The following is a 27,339-nucleotide window of genomic DNA, read 5'->3' on the forward strand; positions in this document are numbered from 1 at the left end:
AAATAAATGTAGAAGTTGATCACTCATAATCAGTGTGTAGCAGATGTGTAGCAGGTGTGAGGCGGTTGTGTAGTTTTGACCACAAGGCTGATAAACACACCCAAACTTCCCCCTGTGCACATGTGGCCAGTAGCCAGCTAATACGCTACAATCATCATGTTTGTTATTTGCGTTCAGTGTTTAAAAAAAAGAAACCACCACTCGCTTGACAGTGATAACATTACACACAAAAAATTGTGAAGCTCAAAATGTGTTTAAATATTACTGAAAGCCACGTCGCGTGACGCTACGTCATCACAAATGTTGAATCACGTGGTCGTATTCACGTGACCAGGCTGCATCACGTGATTTGTTGCCCGTCAAACACTACCATCGGCGGCAGCGGCGGCGGCGACGACGCCCCCTTCACTACCACGCCTTCCTGCAGTTCAAACGACGTCGAGCACGGCCTTGAACTTCGCCTGGCCTTGACCTCCGGCTGATCCGTCTCGGAGGCGTTGCCCATGAAGGTCACCTGCTCCGTCTCGGAAGCGTTGCTGAGAAACGTGTAGGACTTGCCGTTGCGGGTGGTGGTGGTGGTCGTCTGCGAGGGCAGGACGGCCCCTTCGATGTCCAACTGGCTCCGGCTCCTGGCCAGGTCCTCCTCGTTCTCCTTCGTCCTCTCCATCTCCCGGTCCTTCCTGGCCAGCCCGTACTGCACGTGCGTGTAGTACAGGACAAAGTTACTCACGATGATCGGCACGGTGAACGCGATCATCAGCAGCCCGGCCACGGCGCAGCACGACCCGATGAAATACCCGGCCGCGGACTGCGGGTACATATCCCCGTAGCCCACCGTCGTCATGGTAACGACGCTCCACCAGAACCCGACGGGGATGTTCGTGAAGATGCCGTCGGGCTCGACAAAATGCACGAGCGTGGCGAACACAACCATCCCGATGAGGAGAAAGACGCACATCAGCATCAGCTCGTTGAAGCTGGCCTTCAGCGTGTACAACAAAATCCACAACCCAGGGACGTGCCTGATCAGCCTGAAAATTCGAAACAGTCTTAAAATACGTAGAATAAAAAACATCTCCATGATCGCCACGCCTTCGTTCCTAGTCGGGTCTATGATTAGAAACGTGAACTCGATGTAATCCGGCGCGAAGGCGAGAAAGTCGACGATGTTCTGTAGAGCGCGGACGAAGTTGAGCTTGCTCGGGGAGCAGATGAAGCGGGTGAGGTACTCGAGCGAGAAGAAGATCAAACAGCCCAAATCCATCATCAGCAACGCGGGGTGGGGCAGATCCTTGTTGCCCCAATCACCGCCTTGCTCCTCCGTGGGCTTGTCTTTGCCATCGTGACTTAAGTCATTATGGGGGAGGCACATGGCTAACCTTTTTTTCCTCTGGGTCTGTGGGTGCTGATCCCCGAGGTCCCCCGCGTCATCGTCGTGACGCTTCTGTCGAACTACCTGGTTCGTCTGGTTGTGTTTCGAACCCACGCTGCTGTTGGCGGCGAGGCTCTTGTTCTGAATCTCCGCGAAAACGTTCTCCCAGGGAATATTCTCGACGTTCAGGAACTCGTAGAAGGAGGCTAAGTGGGTCATGTCTCTGGCCTTGACCTTGAACTTGGGGTGGGTCTCGGCGCAGAAGGAAAAAATGGAAACAAAAACGAAGATGATTGATATCCAGGCGTAGATCTGTGGAGAAGACAGGGTTAGCTGTTACAAATTGCTTCCGGCAACAATGGAACAGTTCCACATTCAATACGTGGCGAGTACGGAGCGAATAGAATTCTCGAGAATATTCTACGGTCACGTCATCAAAATGGATTACGGCCAGATTTCGCTTGTCCTTAAAGAGGTCAGTTAATCATCCTTATGCAATTTCTGGTCAGGGACACAACTGGGGCCATTACTTGATTTTTTTTTTTCTACTTTAATTTTTTTTTTTTTTTTGAGGTGGGAAGGGGACATATGAAATGTATTTTAACTAGAAGTATTCGTTGTGAAGTCAAGTCTTGTAGTATTTAACCGTCTTGGGGCAATACAGTCGTAACAGAGAGGGCAATTTGGTCACTCTCAACCCACAGTCATACCATAGCAGTAAGTCAGACCACAGAAGTCAATCAAAGAGGGACGTCAGACCACAGTTAAACCACAGTTAGACCACAGTTAGACCACAGTTAGACCACAGTTAGACCACAGTTAGACCACAGTTAGACCACAGTTATACCACAGTTAGTCCACAGTTAGACCACAGTTAGACCACAGTTAGACCACAGTTAGACCACAGTTAGACCACAGTTAGACCACAGTTAGACCACAGTTAGACCACAGTTAGACCACAGTTAGACCACAGTTAGACCACAGTTAGACCACAGTTAGACCACAGAGGTAAGTCTGACCATAGAGGTCATTCTGACCACAGACAGTACAATGATGGATGAGATGCAGTCAATAAATACCGCCCCTTCCCCCCCTCTCCCAGCCACAAACAACATAGGCATGCAGCGTGCATGAGTATCGATCTATCGATGATATTGGCCACTAATTATCCCCGTCGTGTCACTGATCTCTTGGGTTTATTTCTGGCCATAAACTTAATGAACTCCGGAGCTGGGCGGCTCTAGATAATGAAGTGTTGGGTGCTGGCACTTTTTTTTCTATTGGAACATTGGACCTGATGTGTTACATCCTTGAGGACAACCACATTACACATGTTTGGTGGTTTATATGACACTAGGCACAAGTCCGTATTAATAACTGTACATCTTCCATCTTTACACAGACCAATGAAACACAGGTTGTCAGTTATCATTAATGTAGAACATTCAACATATATATATATATATATATATATATATATATATATATATATATATATATATATATATATATATATATAATTTATATATATATATATATATATATATATATATATATATATATATATATATATATATATATATATATATATATATATTATGTATATTATGTATATATATACATATATTCTATACTGTCTGCACAAGAAAATGAACGCTATAGGTTTCTCATACGTCCATACAAGAAACCTACTTTGAACCTACTTTAGCTTTTCTCGATGAACCTGGGTCCTGCAGGAATGTCCAAATCTTTGACCTATGACGTACCCAGCACGAGCTGTCGGCATCGATGTCTGGCACCTGGACACCAGACGCAGGGGTTAAAGGTCAGGGCAGCAGATTAAAACATTATTTTCTTTAGATTGTAATACGTTCAACAAATTCTAAATCGTTAACCTAAACTAACTATCACCACCCCACACACACACACACCTTTTCCCAAACACCCCCGCATTCAAGATATTTTAAGTCTAGTACTGCTTTAATAATTGTCTCACTTTGTCATAAATACAGTACTTTAACAGTACTTGTACTCATTTAAACTAGTAATTAACACAGTACTTTAAACGCACCTGTACTCATTTACACGAGTACTAAAACAAGTACCTTAATAGTGCCTGTATTCATGTAAATTAATACTAAACACAGTACTTTTACAGTAATTGTACTTATTTAAACTAGAAATAAACACAGTACCTTTATAGTACCTGCACTCATGTAACTTATTACTAAACATAGTACTTTAACAGTACCTGTACTCATTTAAACCAGAAATATTGACATTACTTTAACAGTACCGGTACTCATTTAAACCAGAAATATTGACATTACTTTAACAGTACCTGTACGAGTTTGTTGTTTTTTAATTTACTAACAAAGCACTAGCAAACCTTTATATTTTAAAACCCAAAACTCAAAAAATCTTGAATTTACTATGTAACACGTGTATTCATTAAAACTACCCTTCGTTAATAAAACCTGTAAACGATAGTTTTTTTAAGAAAAAAAATTCCATCCAATCAAAACGCGTGAAAGAACGCACGTGACCTGCTGGGTTGTGGAGAACTTCCGGTCGTACTCGAGCTTCTCCAGCGAGCGGCACTGTGTCTTCCACGTGTTGTACTGCGTCCAGCAACAGCGAGCGATGTCTACCTCCTCGATACCCCAAAACTCCAGCTCATTCTGGGGACAGGGCAGTACAGTAGTGATGCTTAGGTTAGCAGTGTGTCTGTATGGGGGTGGTCCAGAAATGACGTCACACACTCGTAAAGGGGAAGGGGGTCAGTAATTTTGTGACTGTGTGTGATGAGGGGGAGGGGGGGGGTCAGATGGTGTGACGTCACTTTTTTGCATTATGAAAAGCAATGTTGGAAAATGAGTTTAGCCGTTATTTCGCTTTTTAAAAAAAGGGTTTCAATCAGAGGCGTAGCGATGGGGGGGGGGGGGGCAGGGGGGTACATATGTCCCCGGGCGCCGACCTTACGGGGCGCCAAAATGGGTTGTAAAAACAAATTAAAATATCATTTTAGCTGCATTTTTGCAGTTTGAGGGGGGGGGTGCAAATCGAAAGTTTGAGGGGGGTGTGCAATTTGAAAATTTGAGGGGGGGGGGTGCAATTTGAAAACTTGCTCCCAAGTGGGGCGCCAAATTGAAAGTTTGTCCCCGGGCGCCGGGAAGGGTCGCTACGCCTCTGGTTTCAATAAATTGTAATAGGAATTGATCAAAAGACTCTATGTTGACAGATTTCTGACAAGGATTTGGAAATATATCGATGCTTCAAGAAAAATTCATTCACATTTTTTTTGGGGGGGAGGGGGTGTTTTGACGTCATTTTAGGGTGGTCTGGCTTTTTGTGACGACGTGTGACGGAGGGGAGGGGGAGGTAAAAATCATCCCAAAAAAGCGTGACGTCATTTATGGATGAACCCTATAGTGTATTGTGGGACGGCGTGGTCAGGGAGTAGAGCGCACGATTACTAACCGGAAAGTCTCGAGTTCGAATCCCTGAGTCTACCCAGCTCTGACGGGTACCGTACTCTCGTTAAGGAAAGTCGGCACGGCAAAAGTGCTGACCACACTATCGGACCCCCCCCCCCTCCCGTTCAAAAAGGTAGTACAGGATGGCGTGGTCCTGCGGTAGACCTCTAGGTTGCTAACCCGAAAGTTTCGAGTTCGAATCCGAGTTCAAGTCAGTAGACCGTCCCTGAGTCCACCCAACTCTGATGGGTACCTAACTCACGTTAGGGAAAGTAAAGGCGGCTGTGCATAGTGCTGACCACACCTCCTTTTCATATGCCGAGATCGAGAAACATAATAATATGAACTGTACGTCATCTGTCCTTTTGATCGTTAGGTCTAAAGAGAGTTCTTTTTACCTTACGACATAGTCAATTGCAGTGGTTTCTTAACCTTTTTGGAGGTACCGAACCCTCCTCGTTTCATATGCGCATTCACCGAACCCTTCTTAACATATAGAGTATGTATCTTGACTTCCGACTAACCCGTGAGACTGTCTCACCGAACCCCAGGGTTCGATTGAACCCAGGTTAAGAACCACTGGTCTATATAAAACAGCTTGGATTATAGCAATTAGTTATGATCCGAGACTACCAATGAAATCAACAAAGTCCTACAATAGGCCCCACCTTTCTACCCCCGTACCCCATGGGTATCGAACCTTTTTTTTCTACGTAAATAAAATCAAGAACTGCAATAAACTCTTTTTATTGTACGCTTGACATCTGAAACTTTAAATAGCATAGAAATGTAACCGTACGCGCACGCAAAAATAAAAGAATTCATTAAAGACATAATAAACCCATCAAGATTGACTCTACAAAGATAGAAGACTAGGATTCGAGCATACGATTAAGGTAGATGGGAATTGTTGTTTTTTTTAAAGTAATTTATCGTAGCTAGCAGTTTAAAATTCTTGAAAACACGCAGTCGTTCATTAAGCTGACACTTAATTAAAATTAGTAGTACGGGATGTTTTAGTTTGTCGCACACCCGTAATTATAATGTAATCGTTAATTTCGAATGGAAAACAATATCTTGGAAAACTAACACAAGCTAAGCACACTGGGATATGTTAAAGAAAATCTACCGACCCCCCACTAGTGGCGTCGCTAGGCCGGGGGTGACCCGGTGCGGCAGCTCATGGTGTCACCCCCCCACCTTTTTTTTCTCTGTAAATTTTACAATTAGTGTCACCCCCCCCCCCCCAGTATAAGGTTTAAAGTGTTCACATTTAAAACTAACGATGTTTATCTACAGTCGGTTGTTAATACAGCTGGATGTAGCGTTGTTTGCATGTTAATGTCACCTAGTGTGACCTCCTCTTTTACCCCCCCCCCCCCCCCCCCCACCCACCTACCACTTGTCGCGATCGTCATTATGTACTCAAACTATTTTGTTAACTCTAATTAACCATGCATTGAACTGGCCAAAAAAAAACATGTTTATTCTATATATCTTGTAATATTTTTTAGTCTTGGTGTCATCCATCTAAATGGTGACTCCCGGTGCGGTCCGCAACCCCGCTCACGCATCGCATCGCGACGCATCTGCCCCCCCCCCCCCTCCCCCCAATGAAAAGGAATTTATGTAGAAAATATGTACTTTTTACTAGTGTCCAACCCCCCCCCCCACCCCCGGAAAATTTACTCCGCCTTCCCCACTACTCTAAAAAATATCGTGCCCCCCCCCCCCCCTTCCGGAGAAAAAGTCTGAAAGAAACACAGGTTGAAGAAATGGTACGGCTAACCGTCTTGAAGACTCACCTGTAACGCTGGCCCGCACATGTTGGTCGGTATGTGCAGCTCACCTGTTCTCAAAAAATTGAGTATCGATCCAAAAGCCGTAGGGTCCCGGTCGAAGAAATAGTCCCCGTGCGACTTCCGGTAATAGAGTTCCAACTGATCGTCACAGTTAAAAATCGGCGTCCGCAGTCGCCGCACGGTGGCGCGGTAGGTCTCGAACACGTGACCGCCGACGTTCAGAATGACCGTCTCCCGACGGTTTCTTTTCCGCGCCCGTTTCACCCTGCCTCCCCCTCCCCGACGGATCCCGCCGCTGCTTCCGACGCTGCCTTGGTCTTCGTTGTTGTTGTTGTTGTTATTGCGCGACCGATTGCCGTCTTTCACCGAGCAGTTGCACTTCGGCTGCGTCGGGGTTTGGAAAACTGGCGGAGGGCTGAGGAGGCAGGAGGAGGAGGAGGGAGTTTTATCACAAGGGGAGGCGAACTGGTTTTTATCTTTCCTGGCGTCGGCGTTCTCTCCCGTCGCCAGCACGCGGCTGTCGTCGGGCCCGTCGTGGGGACTTTCGTCGGGTTTCCCGTCGGACGACGTGGCGGGGTTGGTGTGGAAGAGGGGACATGTCCTCTCGTGTAGGAGCACGTCCTCCGGACCGTCCTCGTCGTCTTCGTCGCTCTCCGGAAGCTCGCAGGCTGAGACCGTCTTCCGTCGCTGCCTACAGCGGCCATCTTGGTGAACTTTGCGCCGGAGTCGCCAGTCAAGTCCTCCTTGGGGAAAGGATGGTCGGCGCTGAAATTAAGTAAACAAAACTATGTAAGACGTCTGTTAGACGTGTGTAAGACGTGTATGATGCCCTTTTAAGACGTATTTTAGATGTATGTTAGACGTAGGCTAAACATGTATACTATACATTTATGACATATTTAGATGTATGTTAGACGTAGGCTAGACGTATATAATAGACATTTATAACGTATTTGGCCGTATGTTAGACGTAGGCTAGACCTGTATAATATCCATGTTAGACGTATGTTAGACGTGTATAATATCTATACATGACGTATTTTAGACATGTTAGACGTACGTGTATAATACGGTTTAAAACGTATTTTAGACAGACGTATGCTAGACGTGTATAATATACATGTAAGACGTATTTTTAGACGTATGTTATACTTATGTATATAATACCCTTCTAAAATGAAAGTTAAACAGACGTATGATAGATGTGTATACTACCCATTAAAGACGCATGATTGACTTATTGATTAACAATAGTTGGTGATATGCGCAATATGAGCAACGGGCAAAATTTGTGCGTCATTTACCCGTAGAATCGTCGCATGGTTTGTTCGCAACAGCTCTTGTATGAATCGTTGAGAATTATTTCGAAACCCTTATATAAAAACCTCTATGTTTAGACCTCTATGTATATTATTAACATACCCACATACACGTTTATCATAATCAACAAACCAACATATACGTTTACAATAATGAACATACAAACACACAAGGTTATCATAATCAACAAACAAACATATACGTTTACAACATTCAACATACTAACATACAAGTTTACAATAATCAACATACACACTTGGTCCTAATCAACATACTGACATACAATTTTATCATTCAACATAAAAACATACACGTTTATCATTATTCATATACCATCATACACGTTTATCGTAATCAACATACCAACACATAGGTTTATCATAATCAACATACCAACACATAGGTTTATCATAATCAACATACCGACATCCAAGTTTACAATAATCGACATACCAACATACAAGTTTATCATAATAAACACACGTTCATCATAATCAATATACCAACATACAAGTTTATCATGATCATCATACCATCATATTCATTTATCGAAATCACCATACCAACATGCAAGGCTATCAAAATAAACATACCAGAATACATAATTATAATAATCACCGTAACACAAGTGAATCCTAACCAACATACCAGTAGAAAAATTTGCCTCGTATCCATTCAATTATACTTAAGCCACTGTTCTCTTATTTCAATGTATGTAAAATATATGCTGTATGTAAGTAGTAAGTTGTAGGTGAGTTGTAAGTTATTTATACAGCACGACTATTTGCACAATTTCCCCATATGTTACACACCTCCTCGTAGATAACATATGCGCATACACTACGCATACTATGCTAATCAATGTGTAGCCGATTAAACGATGAAAGACTAAAAAAAATTTATTTTGTGAAGCATGAAATCGTAACTGACGAATGGGATGGAGGGTGTAGAACGACGTCGATTGATTTCTATTGCAGATATCTGATAGTAAGGAGTCATCCATTAACGTCACGGTTTTTTTTTTTCAACTCACGTTTTATCACACATACCTCCCAGCCATCACAGACCGTCACAAAAAAACGACACACCGTCACAGACCGTCACAAAAAACTCTATCCCCGCCCCATAAAATGATGCCACAATGTTATACTTATCCACTCCCTTAACCCACATTAAAGCTAGATCTAAAGAGAAAAAAATACTTTTTTTTTCGTTATTGATGTTCATTGAAAAAAAAATAATGGATTATGTCTCCCTTTTAATTTTTTCTTCCCATTACAAATTGTCAGTGATTGCAACTCCCTCCCCCTCCCCAGGAAAGTGCTATCATGTATTAATACCCGTTTACACTGGAATCACAAAATTATATAAACTCTACTTTAGACACCATCATAATAGGGCTTGTAAGTCTCGGTCTCTCTCGCTAAAATGTGAAATATCTTGGCTAACGAGATTTCAAATTTTTAAACTAAATTAATGGATTTGAACATGATTCCTATTGATAAAAAAAAAACATGATGGCTCTATGTTTCTAGCCCTTGCCTCAAGTTTACTAAGAGGCCCAAAATGCAATATTATAAAAAATTTACTAATAATATAATCAAATTAAGTACAAAAAAACCAAGGCTATTAATATTACATTAATATTGTAACTACTTTTATTACAACGTATTACAGATTCAAACAAATAATCACTAACTGTAAGCATATTTCAAAACAAAAATGACAATTTCACGTAAGCTATTTGTTTCTTTAAACTAGCCTACATCATGGAACCCATCATTCTCATTGTTTACTATTTAAAATAACTGAGCAGAAACGAAAATAACTTTTCTATTATTGTTTTTTAACCGAATTCATAAAAATATTTACATTTGGTTTGAAAAATACAAGCTGGCAAGCACGAGAAGTTAGTGACCTACTTACAAGCCCTATTATCAAACTTTCTCAAAATTTACTAAACATGTAATTATTAGCATAGGCATGGTTTCGTCACTTTAATTAATTAAAATACTTATATATACACATTTTATCATGCTTATTTAAGCACATACATATCATACTTATAAAAAGAACAATGTTAAAACACACATACAGAATATACATTTGCATTTATCCATAAAATAGAAGATCGCTGATATCTTGTTTTATACCAGGAATAAACGCGCGGACACACAAGAGGAGAGAAACTAATTACGTAAATATTAATCTGAGCTTTATAAAGGAAACAAAAATCGATGTTCTTTTATTTCAACCTGTTGGCCGATTTCTGGTATCTGATGTCTACGATGCCAATTTTTGCTTGCAGGGATAAGTTGGAGTAGAGTTTGGTGGTTGAAATGGGATAGAGTGAGATTGTTGAAATTAGTTCAAGTGAGATTGTTGAAATTAGTTCAAGTGAGATTGTTGAAATTAGTTCAAGTGAGATTGTTGAAACTAATTCAAGTGAGATTGTTGAAATTAGTTCAAGTGAGATTGTTTGAAATTAGTTCAAGTGAGATTGTTGAAACTAATTCAAGTGAGATTGTTGAAATTAGATTAATTGATATTGTTGAAATGAATTGCAGCGAGATTGACATTCAGATAGAGTTTGGTTGTTGAAATGGGATAGAGTGAGATTGTTGAAATTAGTTCAAGTGAGATTGTTTGAAATGAATTGAAGCGAGATGGTTGAATTCAGTCAGAGTTTGGTTGCTGAATGAAAGATATGGCATTGTTATATGGTACAGTTGGTCTTTTAATTCAAGTTAGCATTTAGGATTAAAGTTAGTCTCTTACAGTAAAAGTTAAACTAGACGATACGAATTCTTTATTACTTTAGCTAGAATATCTAATACAATGTTACAGCTTGTTAGTGGCTATTGTCTTTGGTAAAGTCTAGTGCTGTTGTCTTTGGTAAAGTCTAGTGCTATTGTTTTTGTGAAGTCTAGTGCCAATAAGCTTGGCAAAGTGTCGAGCTATTGTCTTTAGTAAAGTGTCGAGCTATTGTCTTTAGTAAAGTGTCGAGCTATTGTCTTTAGTAAAGTGTCGAGCTATTGTCTTTAGTAAAGTGTCGAGCTATTGTCTTTAGTAAAGTGTCGAGCTATTGTCTTTGCTAAAGTGTTGAGCTATTGTCTTTGGCAAAGTGGTGAGCTATTGTCTTTGTTAAAGCCAATGTTAATGTACCAACACACGTCTTAAGATTTACAAGAACATTCACTTCCTGTTTTGCTTTAAAAATTAACTTCCGCGAATCGAACGTGGGGGGGGGGGGGGGGGGGCGATTAGCTATGACTCTTGTTAACATTCTGTATGTATACGGCCTGATATATCATGCTTATATCTATTCCTTTCATCGAAACAAACAAAATTTCCTTATCTCCAACAATTTCCGCACACAAAATGTGTATAAGCTAATAGCTAGAACAGGGGGGGGGGAGAACTGACTTAAGGAGGAGAAATGGAAAAGGGGAGATAACAATTAAAACAGCCGCACGTGGGAGGGGAGGAACAAGGGATGGGTTTTAGACCAGCGTGTCAGTGAGTACACAGTGGTCATCAGACAAGTCAAGTAGATCAAGTAGACATGTGAGTCTAGTCACAGGGGTGGGGTAGGGAAGGTAAAGTAGATAAAGTAGAGACGTGAGTCTAGTCATAGGGGTGGGGTAGGGAAGGTAAAGTAGATAAAGTAGAGACGTGGGTCTAGTCACAGGGGTGGGGTAGGGAAGGTAAAGTAGATAAAGTAGAGACGTGAGTCTAGTCACAGGGGTGGGGTAGGGAAGGTAAAGTATATAAAGTAGAGACGTGAGTCTAGTCACAGGGGTGGGGTAGGGAAGGTAAAGTATATAAAGTAGAGACGTGAGTCTAGTCACAGGGGTGGGGTAGGGAAGGTAAAGTAGATAAAGTATAGACGTGAGTCTAGTCAGAGGGGCAAGTAAAGTAGATACCAGACACCCTGCCAGTCACCCACCAAATGACACCAGACACCTAATATGACACCCACCAAGTAACACCAGACACCCTGATATAACACCCACCAAATAACAATAGACACCTTATATGACACCCAACACCCACCAAATAACCCCAGACACCTAATATGACACCCACCAAATAAAACCAGACACCTGATATGACCAAGTAACACCATACACCTGATATGACCAAGTAACACCATACACCTGATATGACCAAGTGACACCATACACCTGATATGACCAAGTAGCACCATACACCTGATATGACCAAGTAACACCATACACCTGATATGACACCCACCAAGTAACACCATACACCTGATATGACCAAGTAACACCATACACCTGATATGACCAAGTAACACCATACACCTGATATGACCAAGTAACACCATACACCTGATATGACACCCACCAAGTAACACCATACACCTGATATGACCAAGTAACACCATACACCTGATATGACCAAGTAACACCATACACCTGATATGACCAAGTAACACCATACACCTGATATGACCAAGTAACACCATACACCTGATATGACCAAGTAGCACCATACACCTGATATGACCAAGTAACACCATACACCTGATATGACCAAGTAACACCATACACCTGATATGACCAAGTAACACCATACACCTGATATGACCAAGTAACACCATACACCTGATATGACCAAGTAGCACCATACACCTGATATGACCAAGTAGCACCATACACCTGATATGACCAAGTAGCACCATACACCTGAAATGACCAAGTAGCACCATACACCTGATATGACACCCACCAAGTAACACCATACACCTGATATGACCAAGTAGCACCATACACCTGATATGACCAAGTAACACCATACACCTGATATGACACCCACCAAGTAACACCATACACCTGATATGACCAAGTAGCACCATACACCTGATATGACCAAGTAGCACCATACACCTGATATGACCAAGTAACACCATACACCTGATATGACCAAGTAGCACCATACACCTGATATGACCAAGTAGCACCATACACCTGATATGACCAAGTAGCACCATACACCTGATATGACCAAGTAACACCATACACCTGATATGACACCCACCAAGTAACACCATACACCTGATATGACCAAGTAACACCATACACCTGATATGACCAAGTAACACCATACACCTGATATGACCAAGTGACACCATACACCTGATATGACCAAGTAACACCATACACCTGATATGACACCCACCAAGTAACACCATACACCTGATATGACCATGTAACACCATACACCTGATATGACACCCACCAAGTAACACCATACACCTGATATGACCATGTAACACCATACACCTGATATGACACCCACCAAGTAACACCATACACCTGATATGACCAAGTAACACCATACACCTGATATGACCAAGTAACACCATACACCTGATATGACACCCACCAAGTAACACCATACACCTGATATGACACCCACCAAGTAACACCATACACCTGATATGACCAAGTAACACCATACACCTGATATGACCAAGTAACACCATACACCTGATATGACACCCACCAAGTAACACCATACACCTGATATGACCAAGTAACACCATACACCTGATATGACCAAGTAACACCATACACCTGATATGACCAAGTGACACCATACACCTGATATGACCATGTAACACCATACACCTGATATGACACCCACCAAGTAACACCATACACCTGATATGACCATGTAACACCATACACCTGATATGACACCCACCAAGTAACACCATACACCTGATATGACCAAGTAACACCATACATCTGATATGACCAAGTAACACCATACACCTGATATGACCAAGTAACACCATACACCTGATATGACCAAGTAACACCATACACCTGATATGACCAAGTGACACCATACACCTGATATGACCATGTAACACCATACACCTGATATGACACCCACCAAGTAACACCATACACCTGATATGACACCCACCAAGTGACACCATACACCTGATATGACCAAGTAGCACCATACACCTGATATGACCAAGTAACACCATACACCTGATATGACCAAGTGACACCATACACCTGATATGACCAAGTAGCACCATACACCTGATATGACCAAGTAACACCATACACCTGATATGACCAAGTGACACCATACACCTGATATGACCAAGTAGCACCATACACCTGATATGACCAAGTAACACCATACACCTGATATGACCAAGTGACACCATACACCTGATATGACCAAGTAGCACCATACACCTGATATGACCAAGTAACACCATACACCTGATATGACACCCACCAAGTAACACCATACACCTGATATGACCAAGTAGCACCATACACCTGATATGGCACCGACCAACTAACACAGAACACCTGATGCGGCACTAAGAGACCAGACGGTACCAATCACTTCCTAACGCGACAGGTAAAACCTGAGTGGTACAAGACCCTGTCGAAAGGTGAGCATAAACAACTTGTTGTTCCAATGTTTATGTTACGTTATGAGAGGGTGATGGAGGGTGGTGAAGAGGGCAGGTTAGTGGGTAAAGGTGTTGAACAAAGGCTAGTAGGTGGCGCATCAATTTCTTCCTACTTCTTTTTTTTTTACTTATTTATTTCCCGATGTTTATATCATACCTAGGTTATGTTCTATTTTTGTTAGACGAAAAAAAATATCCATAGCCACTTCATATAGAAGCTGACTTGATTGCGTACATACATACGTAACTATACACATACAAGCAAGCACAAAAACGTACGAAAAACAGGATATACAGAGAAACACACTCATTTACACATACATACAGATTTAAACACATTCACTCAAGCAGTTAGGGACACATTAAACACCTTAACACTCATACAAAGATACAAACATACGCTTACAAAAACATACATACATAATATATACAGAAACACAAGCAAACTCTGTTACACAGACATACATTAACGCATATACACATATTATACACACCAACACAAACACACAAATACAAACATATAGACATACATGAACATAAAACAATCACTTCAGAAGCAATTAATTAATTAGCAGGTACGGGAGGCTTTAAAATGATTGTCTTGATAATCAAAATCAAAATCAATTTAACAAGCAAGTTGAAATGACAATCAACAAACTACGCGATTTGACAATCAACGTACAGGAAGACTTGGAAATCAACATACAAGTTGAAATGGCAATTAACTAACAACACGATTTGACAATCAACACACAGGCAGACTTGGAAATCAACATACAAGTTGAAATGGTAATCAACTAACAACACGATTTGACAATCAACATACAGGTAAACTTGGAAATCAACTTACAAGTTGCCTTGGTGAATTACAAATAAGGCTACTCAACATTCAACAGCTTAACAATAACAAAACATGTCGACTTGTCAACAATCTAGCTTGACAAGTTTCAAAGTTACTTGGCAGTCAATTCGGTTACTTGATAAGTTACAAAGTTACTTGGCAATTAACAAGCTGGCTTAACAAGTTACAGTAAAAAGTTACTTTACACTAAATATATTTATTTGACAAGTTACAAAATTACTCGACAATCGACAGGTTGACTTGACAAGTTACGTACAAAAGTTATAAATAAATCAACACATTTTTTTGACTAGTTAAAAGTTACTTGGCAACAGTAGCTTAGCGAGGGGGGGGGGCGGGGGGACATATGTCCCCGGGCGCCGACCTTAGGGGGCGCCAAAATGGGTTGGAAAAATAAATTGAAAGGTTGAAGGGGGTGCAAATCGAAAGTTTGAGGGGGGGGGTGCAAATGGAAATCTCGAGGGGGGGGTGCAAATCGAAAGTTTGAGGGTGGGTGCAAATGGAAATCTTGAGGGGGGTGCAAATCGAAAAGTTTGTCCCCGGGCGCCGGGAAGGGTCGCTACGCCTCTGCTTGGCAATCAACAGGCTGACTTGGCAAGTTACGTACAAAAGTTACAAATAAATCAACAAATTTATTTGACTAGTTAAAAGTTACTTGGTAATCAACAGGCTGACTTGACAAGTTACATACAAAAAAGTAACTTGGCAATCAACACAAGACAACTTTCCATCATCCTACACAAAAACTATCAAATTGCCAGAAGTTACTAAATAAATCTAAACATGCTAATAGAATAAACAGTGTATCTTGCCCTACCCCCACCCCCCCCCCCCCCCACCACCACCACCACCATCCCCACCCACCCACAACTCTTTTGTTTCCTCGCTGATCATTACCTTAAGTACTGTCTCGAGTAGAGGTTTCATGTATGCGACATTAGCATAGTATTATACGATAGAGCGCTTGACTCTTCTAGCCCATATAGGACTCCCTGCACAACAGACAATGTGTCCCTGGGGGTAAATGACCCCCCCCCCCACCCCACCACACCCCATCCCCCAAATACCCCCACCATGAGTTACACGATTGATTACAGAGCAAAACAAAACTGGTCTTCATCGTGAACTTTCACCTCGCTGGGGTGGGGAGGAGAGGGAGGGAAGAGTTTGGTGACGATGTGTGACGATTGCAGAAAGTGTGACGACACAATTTTGCATTTTAAAAATCAATTTTAAGAGCAACATTTCTAACCATTATTTGGCGCTTTTACATTAAAACTTAAATGGATTTGTAAACTTAGTGTTGATCGAACTCAGTCGATATTTTAGAAAGAAATCAATATTGAAAAAAAACCTGCAACTTTGAGAGAGGACGGGGGGAGGGTGGTTGCTGAGGCGCGAAGTCTTTTTAAGGGGGGGGGGGTCTAGGTTACGTGACGTTGGGGTAGGGAGGCATAAATGGATACCCCTTGATCAACTGAAGTCATGCACTTACAACTATGCAAGCCGAATTGTGATCATACAATCCCTCAATCACACAATCACCAAATTACATCAATCAAAAGAACAAAATCACGGATTTGTTAATCATACCCTGATAAAAACAATCACACAATCCGAATCACACCACTATGATACCTAGCTGTAATTACCTTAGCGAAGCAGATTATCTTTGTGTCGTGATATCCAACATCGCACCCATCTTCTCCAAAAATACTTCCGGTTCGAACAACCATTGATGCCAGACATACCCATCTCTTCCTGATCATGGGATTACGTCATACGTTTATATGTACATTTTAACATAAAACAATAAAAATTTTGCCTCAGAAATTGAAATTAGTTTCTCGTCGCAGTTATTATCGACAGCCACCTGATATAGTAGTTTTTAGTTAAAGAGGAGACCCAAATAATATCTAAAGCGTTATGGTACGTTTTAATGAATCGCCCTGAAATTAGGTCAACATCGCTAGGCAAGTGTGGGACTGGCCTCCTTAGGGGAAAAGAAAGGTAGGCCGACCTAAGATATCTTGGAGAAAGACAGTTGAAGTAGAAGCAAGGACTGCTAGGCTTACGTGGGCTTAACTAAAGAGAGCTGCCCAAAACAGAGTCAGGTGTAGAAGTGTAGCTTCGGCCCTTTGCTCCTCATGGACTTCATATGAATAAGGGGATCCGGACAAAAGGCCGACATGGACAAAAGGCCGACATGGAGAAAAGGCCGACAAGACAAAAGGCCGACAAGACAAAAGGCCGACTGCTAAAAGGCCGACAAGACAAATGGCCGACAAGACAAAAGGCCGACAAGTTTTATAAAACAACAAACTACAATTACAGACATGTTTAATATCTAAAATATGTAATTATACACGACTTTTTAAGTTTCTGATAAATATTCTTAGGTACATACAATAGGATAAAATAATACACACGATGTAACCAATTATTTGTTGACGATATACTGGTCCTCATATAGGGAAATCACAGGGGCAAGTTTACACACACACACACAAAAACAACCTTACCAATTTTAGCACACTTGTATCAAAATCACAACAGAATTAATGAATCTAACGAAAATAGTATACACTTTGTTTTCACGCAATTCGCAATGGACGAAACTAAAATATAATTCAAAGTTTGTCGGTATTTAACATGTAGTCCAGTCAAGGCACGTGATCGGTCTACTTCATTCGGTTTCTTTGATTACTTTGCGAAATATGGTGGTAACGCCACCTATCTCCAGTCGCATGGACCCAATTGTCCACCTTATAAGGATTGTCTCTTCCACCTTGTTGCATGTGGGCGATAATGCCGGCAGCTTTTGACTTTGTTCTTTGATGATTATCTTACCCCTTTGACATAGAAGGAGCTATGAAAGACAGCAGTGACAGCATTTCGCAATATTTAGGTGTTGATCCTTTGTGTTTAAGACACTCCCGTAATCTCCAGTCGCTTGACCCGATGTTCACCTTATAACAATAGCAACTAGCACCGTCTCTTTTCTTGAACGTTTCACCTTATTTCGATAGTTGTCAAGATAGAAGCTATGCAGTAACACATATTTTGCGATATTATTATTTTTTATGCTTGTCGGCCTTATGGTTTGTCGGCCTTATGGACTGTCGGCCTTTTGGCTGTCGGCTTTATGTCCTGTCGGCCATATGTCTTGTCGGCCTTTTGGCTGTCGGCCTTTTGTCCATGTCGGCCTTTTGTCCGTGTCGGCCTTTTGTCTTGTCGGCCTTTTGGATGTCGGCCTTTTGTCCTACACCCAGGAACAAGTCAAGTAAGTTATCGTCATTATATCTATAGCGTTTTTATGAATAAATAACAGAAGCAATGCATTGTTTCATTCGTAATGTTAACCTTATTTTTTTTCCTAAATATTCTACATACAAACCTTTACCAAAAAAATCAAATTCTGTTAGGTAAATAAAGTCTTGCAAAATTTTATTTTAGACAGAAAATTTCACGGGAAGATAATTGTATCCTTAAATTTACATTTAATTACAAATGTAAATGTCCACGAAATGAAAGTAAATCATCATGGTATTATTTCAAACCTCGCTTCAGGAAGGAAACTCACATGAACATATTGCTGCTGGTATACTGAAGTATTTTAAAATAGAGTACTGGTGACCTTCCACCTTTTTACATATTTGATAATCAAGAACGCGACACTATCGGATTTGTAGTAAAAACACACACAAATTCACTTACGAATAACCTTTTTAAAAATTAATTCTTTAGAAATTAATTAAGCAACCAATTACATCAAATTTGAAGCCAGATTGCATTGTCATTGGGTCTAAACCCACGTGCCAAGTTTCAAACGAATCGGTTCTTTAAAAGTGGTCGAAATTTTACTAGGCAGTTTCGATCCACAACGAAGCACGACTGACAGAGGAAAGCAAGTTCAATAAAAGCTTGTAATAAAAATACGTTTCCACTGCTTAATTCATCATGAATCCAACATTGGAATACATGTAAACCAACACGTTTCTGTATCACCTGAATCATCTGAGAAATCTGACTTCTCTAGGTTTGGTATCTGGTTCTCACGATACAGAAAGGGAAACTATTGCGATTTATACCTACGCCCATCGCCGTGGGGGGAGTCGCTCATTGACACGTGACCCTAGGTAAAACTAGGGCGTGGTCTGTGACCTTTCAGGTGAGTGCCTCCCACGTCTTGTGGTGTAGGTCTTTGATTCCCAGACTGAAAGGTCTTTGATTCCCAGGGACTCAAGGGTCTTTGAGGAGAAATATGAGTGTGTTTGTATCAGATTTTTTCTTAAGGCACTCGGAAGTTTAATAAGGGACAACGTTAGGTCTTTCGTAGGACAAACAAAGTCTTTTTTCAGACACAGAAGGTGTTTGGTCAGATACAAAAGGTCTTTGGTCAGACACAAAGGTCTGGTCAGATACAAAACAATCTTTGTTATATACACAAGGTCTTTGGTCAGACACAGAAGGTCTTTGGTCAGATACAAAAAAATATTTGTCATATACACAAGGTCTTTGGTCAGACACAAAAGATCTTTGGTCAGACGCATAATGTCTTTAGTCGGATACACAAGATCTTTGGTTAGAAACACAAGGTCTTTGGTCAGACTTAAAAGGTCTTCCGTAAGTCAAAAAAGGTCTTGATCAGACACACAAAAGGTCTTTGGTCAGACACAAAAGATCTTTGGTCAGATACATAAGGTCTTCGGTAAGATACAAACGATCTTTGATCAGACACACTTTCAAAACTACCTTCATGGTACACATGTTATTAGTAAAATCTTAAGATTTTATGAGACGCGACAAATCTTTACTCAAAAACAAACACGTCCACAGGATACCCACGCGTGTGGAACCTACCTCAGGCCACACAATCCGTGAGTACTGGTGCACACGACGCCCTGCTCACGTGTGCACTACGACGTGTAAGGTACTCACTAAGCACCAAGTAAACCAGAAACTCAACACAGAAGGGAAAAATACATCTCTATAATCTCTAAGCACAGACAACACACGTTGTGTTTAGGGAGTTAGGGGGACAAATATTGACCTACTCAACGAGAAGAAACGTCGAACACACACGCTTATGGGTAGACTTTCAACAAGAACCTCGGCATTATTCCAAGGTACACTGCGTTTTTGGATCAAACACTAAAGGGGGGTGGGCGGTGGTCAAAACGCTAGCAGATCAGACTTGCGGAGGTAATGACTTTTTTAAAAGGTATTTCAAACAAAAACCTCCGAATATTTTATATAAACAAATAATTTAGGATTTGTTTAAAGCATTCCCGGCGACTTTCCTATATGAATGTAATTCCAATGTTTTTGTGTATTCAACAGTATTACAAATCCTACATTAGTCTAAATTCTAAAGCACTGATGTTATCGAAACTATTTAAAAATGTGAGTTACGATGTAGGCGTATACGTGTATATTGATTTATATATGTTGTTAGATTTTGCTTACATTTATTTTTATATGGGAAAATTTGGTTCAAAATGAATTTATTTTAATGCTGAATTTTTAGAAAATTTGATATAAATTGTATTTTAATGTTTTATCGTTATAAAATGTGTTCTAAATTGTATTTTTATGTTGTATCTTTAGAAAATGTGTTCTAAATTGTATTTTTATGTTGTATCTTTAGAAAATGTGTTCTAAATTGTATTTTTATGTTGTTTCTTTAGAAAATGTGGTCTAAATTATAACGTTGTTGTACCTTTACAAAATTTGGTCTAAATTATATTTTAATGTATCTCTAGAAAATGTGTTTCAAACAATATTTTATGTGGGTTTTTTTTTATGTTTTATCCAACATTCATTCGTATATAGTATCTTCAGAAAGTTTTGTCGTACATGTATTTTAATGTAGTAGCCTATCTTCCATATGATTTTGTCCAACATGCATTCCTATCTTTAGGTACTAGCAACTTCCCACCAACATGGCTACCTATGTTGTACTCCAACAAACCCAGCATCGGACTTACTCCTTCCTGCAGGAGTTTTTAAAAACTCGACATTTATGACGTACGGTCTGAATCATCGCTCGTCTAAAATTTCATCACTGGGGTATGACGTCAGCACATCACCACCTTGCCAGCTGATGTATTCTGACGTCATCTTATCCCTCAAACCGTAGTCCAGGTATCCGCGTGACGTCATAGCTGAATACTAGCGATTTTTAAACTTGTAACGTTAACTAAGTTTTACTCACACAAGTTTTACTCATACAAGTTTTACTCACACAAGTTTTACTCACACAAGTTTTACTCACACAAGTTTTACTCACAAAAGTTTTACTCACAAAAGTTTTACTCACACAAATTTTACTCACACAAGTTTTACTCACACAAGTTTTACTCACACAAATTTTACTCACACAAGTTTTACTCACACAAGTTTTACTCACACATGTTATACTCACTCAAGTTATACTCACTCAAGTTATACTCACACAAGTTTTACTCACACAAGTTTTACGCACACGCACCAAATACTTAACCTGACACGCTTCACTGAGGGAATTGTGTTATGTTAATCCCGCATTAATAACCGGCTAAAATGTCAAAGTGCCCCACACACCTGGGCCGGCATTTACATTTATTTCTTCAGGTGAAAATATTAGCTCTTGCAACACGTGTGATGTAACAGCCCTGGGGAGTGGGCTAGTAAGTTGTTGATTTTTTTCTTTAGGGTTGTTCTATTTATTAATTTTTAATTTGACGCTACAACCACGAACGAGATTTTTTTTTAATATGTCGTTTTCTCTTTTTAGAAATTAACTTAAATTATTTTATTCCATAACAACAAGTATAATGTAATTTTTTTTAATGAGTTTCGTCACACTTTCAGAACTCCTCCCCCCCCCCCCCTTTGTCACATATAGTCAAAAAAACTCCTAAACCCTCCTTTCTCATAAAAGTGTGACGTCATTTACGGACGATACCTAACCCCCACCTCCCAAACACACACACTTACAAAAACCCTAATGCTCGTCTGTTAACTAACCCACTACTAGACAGGAGGCAACCGGAAGTTCAAACAGGCGGAAGTAAACAAAACGTAAGAGAAAGTGTATTCTTTGTTTCATCTAGAACATATTTCATGCACCAGGGAATCTACATAGGCGTATGGAGGTTGTTTTTAAAGGGACGTCATTTGAGAGGCGTAGCGACCCCTCCAGGCGCCTGGGACAAACTTTCATTTTGGCGCTCCCCCCTCCCTCCATATATTTTTTATATTTATAATTCAAAATAGCAGCTAAAATGAGCTTTTTTTGGCGCCACTAGGTTCGCCCTGGGACGTATATGTACCCCCCACCCGCGCCGCCCCACCCCCACCCTATCGCTACGCCTCTGCACCATTTCGTCAACACATTGGTTTTATTTTCTCACAAGAGTTCTCTTAAATTTATTTGTGCTTTTTATTTAGAGTCCTCAAAAGTATAATTTTTAAAAAAAAACGAAATAATTTAATATATAATTGTTACAGCATAAGGAACTGTTCATCAACCTTATAGAACCTCAGGGAACTACCCAGTGGGAACTGCCCTCGTGGAAATGCCCACAACGAACTGCCTTCAGGAAACTGCTCACAAGGAACTGCTCAGTAGGAACTACCCAATGAGAACTGCCCTCATGGAACTACCCTGAGGGAACTGATCTATGGCAACTGCCCACATGGAAATGACAACAGGGAACTGCTCACGGGGAACTGACTATTGGGAACTACACGCTCCATGACTTTCCATACCTCCATAACCTCCTCACCCTCGTGTCGGCGATATTCCAAGCACCATGCACCAAGCACCAAGCACCATGCACCTCCACCATTTGCATAAAAAACGTTCTCAACAAAACCTCCCACCACAGCTGAACGAATTACCACCCTCCTACCACCCCCCCTCCCCAAACCCCCCTGCACACTGCCACAAACCCCTTTACCCCACCCCACTACCACTTCCATCTTTTCACCAACCTGTTGTTGGGTTAATGTATGCAGCTACATTGTTTCCAATGATTGCATGTGTATGTGGGAAAGGGGGGGGGGGCTGGGCGTGAGGGGTTTGTCATAGATCAACATATTTCACAACAGCTGATGATGATGAGGCAACAGCAGAGCTGGGACGTTAAGAGGGGTGGGGGGGGGGGGGGGGGGTAACTGGCAGCATGTGTGGTGGGTTAGTTGGGGGTAACCGGCAGAATTTGTGTGGGTTAGTTGGGGGGGGGCGGGGTGGTAACTTGCAGCATGTGTGGTGAGTTAGTTGGGGGGTAACCGGCAGAATTTGTGGTGGGTTAGGTTGTGGGGGGTAAGTGGCAGCATTTGTGGTGGGTTAGTTGGGGGGGGGGGGGGTAACTGGCACCATGTGTGGTAGATTAGCGAGGTGGGGAAGGGATGAGTTTGTGGGACACGATACAGAGGGTTTAGACAATGTATACGATAACGACTTTCATAAATTGTTGCTCCTATTACATTTAAAAATATTTAATTTGTAAAGAGACGCAAGCTTTACTTAACATGAGTAAATTTAATTTAGGGGGTTTACGGGGGGGGGGGGGGCGTAAAACCCCACCCCCAACACTCCGTACAGTACGCCTCTGGTAGGGAATCTAGCCAACATAGAACAGGTATTTATACACACACAACAAAACTATGACATGAAACACAACATTCGCCACAAGCCGTCGGCACATTCATTGGCATAAAAACTGTAAGCAAAGACAAAAACACTGAGATACACGAATTAACTTGTAACTTGCCTATTTAGACAAAGACAAATATATTGAGAGAGACATAGTAAACTACATAATTAGAACAGGAAACTGCCCAATGGGAATTGCCCATAGGACGAAATGTCTTTAAATAAAAATGACGTTGTCTACTTCACCTGTAATACAAATCCGTAACAATGCAAACCAAAAAAGCGACAAACGCCTGAATGGACACTTGCCTGGATGCGACAAATATTACACATTTTTTTTTGCTTAGAATTGTGCTTATTATCAAAATTTCAAACTAGAATTGAATAAGAATATCTATTTGGTAATATTATTTATTACCTAATATTAACATTTTTCGGGCAAACGGCCTTCGGGCAAATGTCCATTCGTGCATTTGTCGCATTCGGGCAAGTGTCCATTCGGGCATTTGTCGCATTCGGGCAAGTGTCCATTCGGGAATTCGGCCTTCGAGCAAACGGCATTCGGGCAAGTGTCTTTCGGGAATTTGTCGTAGACCCCAAAAAAATATGTTCAATATAAAAACTAAGCATGAAGTGTGGCAGGAGTAAAATATAGCTAACAAATGAAAAAGTAGTACTCAACAAATTTTTTAAGTGAAATAAATTAAGTCGGAAGAATGTTAAATTTTTTTTTGTTCAAGTTTTAAGAAGGGTTGAATCGATTATTTAAATAAATCAAGAAGTTACTTGTTAGGTGTTTTAGGCGGTGAGTCTTGTTTGAGTTTCGGCTGAGTGTTGGCTGGGTACACGGAAACTTTTTTTACAGATCCGATCAGAGTTTCTTCCAGGCATCTCTTCAGCCCCCCCCCCCCCGAAAAAATTCTACCACCCCCCCCCCCCCGAACGAAATGAAATTTATATAATTTATATAGAAAATATATACTTGTAACAGTGTCCGCCTCCCCCCTCCCGAAAAAAAGTCTACCGCCCGCCCACCCCCCCCCCCCGAAAATTTCAAGTGCCCCCCCCCCCCCCCGGAGAAAAAAGTCTGGAAGAAACACTGGATCCGATTGATGCCGCAGTCATAAGGTTGTTTGACTCCTGTAAAGTTAATTAAACTTTAATACAGCTATCCTAGACTGACTCCTGTAAGTTTAATACAGCTATCCTAGACTGACTCCTGTAAGTTTAATACAGCTATCCTAGGCTGACTCCTGTAAGTTTAATACAGCTAGCCTAGACTGACTCCTCTGTTTTTAATACAGCTAGCCTTGGCTGACTCCTGTGAGTCTAATACAGCTAGCCACCAATGTCTGACTCCTGCAAGTTTAATAAAGCTATCCACGACAGACTCCTGTAAGTTTAATACAGCTAGCGTAGACTGACTCATGTAAGTTAAATACATCTAGCCACAAATGTTTTAAGTAGAACGAAAATAATCTTAACTGTGTATAGTGTTTTAAAAATTAAACTTCTCTAAAATTCTCGGTTAAGAGAGAATTCGTTTTTAAGTTTAAAACGACAAAACACCAATACAAATATCGTAATACATTTTGGCTTTGATCACACATGGAAATTGTATTTTAACAATTAATTTCTAATATTTTTTGGCTTCTAGCATACGGGTTGTTGAGAGTGCCAGCTTATACACATTGTTTATTTCTATGGATCAGCATATTAAAAGCGAAAATATAACGGTATTGTATTATGCAACGTTATAATGATATGTAGGACTTCAGAATTTAGTTAATTCAAGTTATTTTAGTTAATCAACTTGCTTGTATAATGTTAATTTAGCTAGTTTCGGATGAAATCATTCAATTATGTAAAAATCGTTTACTTCAAATCAACCTTTAAGGTATAACAAAACACGTATTACACGGCAGTACGCTTACGTTGAAAGATTTAGCGTATTTTTTCCATGCTTGATTCGGTCATCTTTTCATACAAACAAGTAGCAAATTTATGTTAATTAGCAAAGGACAGGTGTGAGGAAATTTAAATCAACAACATATGTAGTAATGGACGAGTGTTCAATTAAATTAAACCGAAACCCAACAAAATTAGGAAAAGACAAAAAAAAAAAGACAACTAGAAACCCAAAATATGATGGCAAGGAGCCTAACTAAAATTATTTACTAGGCGAAGTATTGACCATCTATCCCTTTATTTGCAGAGCTCACTGAAACAGGTGAACTCTACTTCACCTGCCTCAAGACTGTAAGAATTTAAATGGGTACTTTACTTAAATAAAAGATGATTTCTTGTAAAAACAAAAGGTCATTATTTTAGGATTCATTCTAACTCGCAACTTGGAATCAAATGTTGGGAATCATCAGCATTTCATTATTTCATTTTTCGTTTTAATTTTTTTTTTAAATTTCATAACACACATTTATATAATTATATTTTCCATATATTTTACCAGATTTGGCATCTGTAGGTCTAATAGTTTTTTTTTGGTACATTGTTTAGTAATGCAACTATGTTCTGGCCGTATGTGCCACTTAAAACTCAGTAGTGAGGAAATGCCATTCAAACATCAAACAAATTTATCTTGCCCTGCTCCCTCTAATAGAACCCCCCTCCTCCCTCTACAAACACACACACACACACATATATACACATGTTAATTCTAACGAGTGCGTGAATTACGTTAGACGAATTACCTCAACACTGAGGGAAAACACACAATTATGTTAAGAGGATATACACAATTACTTTGTAAAAAAACACAATAAATGTTAATAGGATCTTGACAGTGTATATATTAGGTGTTTATGTTTTAGAGGCTAAATACCACTGTTCTACAAGAATCGATTTATGGTTACAAAAAGAAAATAATTCTTTAAACAGTATTCATGATAAAAATCATTAGTTAAAATATCAGTGACTGATTACACAAAAATCTGTATATATTTATATGTATATATATATATATATATATATATATATATATATATATATATATATATATATATATATATATATAACATTGCTATTATTATTTATATATTTATATTAAAACAATGCTATAGATCCCAATTTGATTACTTGTAAGAAATACACTGATGTTAGCCAGCCCGATGCCTCTTGGGAAGTTTCTCTAAAAAAAATTACAGAATAAATTCTATAGACCCCCCTCCCCTTTTCATGTGATTCTGGGAATAATTTGCATATCGGCGTCCATATTGCCTTTAACAGAATCAATAGTCAGCATATTGAAATATTCAGCTCGTAACAATCTGTGAAAGATGGTTAGGGTACAGCTAAAGAATAATAATACAGTCTTTTACATAGTAGCGGTCCTTGAGATTTCAATGGTGTTTATCAAATGGGGTTTGTAGCT

The 27,339-nt window shown here is 40.2% G+C and overlaps 1 protein-coding gene across 1 annotated transcript in view; it reads right to left on the reverse strand.

The window, feature by feature from the left end:
- Positions 1-201: 201 nt before the first annotated feature.
- Positions 202-27,339, reverse strand: part of LOC131947390 (uncharacterized) — an 87,482-nt gene continuing 60,344 nt past the window's right edge. Inside the window, exons 2-5 of the mRNA XM_059308605.1 lie at positions 6,654-7,415; positions 3,919-4,053; positions 3,076-3,171; positions 202-1,684 (exon numbers count right to left, since the gene is read on the reverse strand). Coding sequence (XP_059164588.1) covers positions 341-1,684; positions 3,076-3,171; positions 3,919-4,053; positions 6,654-7,415 — 2,337 coding nt within the window. The 3' untranslated portion in view covers positions 202-340. The remainder of the gene's footprint in view (positions 1,685-3,075; positions 3,172-3,918; positions 4,054-6,653; positions 7,416-27,339) is intronic.

The sequence above is a fragment of the Physella acuta genome, unplaced genomic scaffold (genome assembly GCF_028476545.2).
Source record: "Physella acuta isolate Inbredline_101_S28 unplaced genomic scaffold, ASM2847654v3 ptg000057l, whole genome shotgun sequence".
NCBI lineage: Eukaryota > Metazoa > Mollusca > Gastropoda > Physidae > Physella > Physella acuta.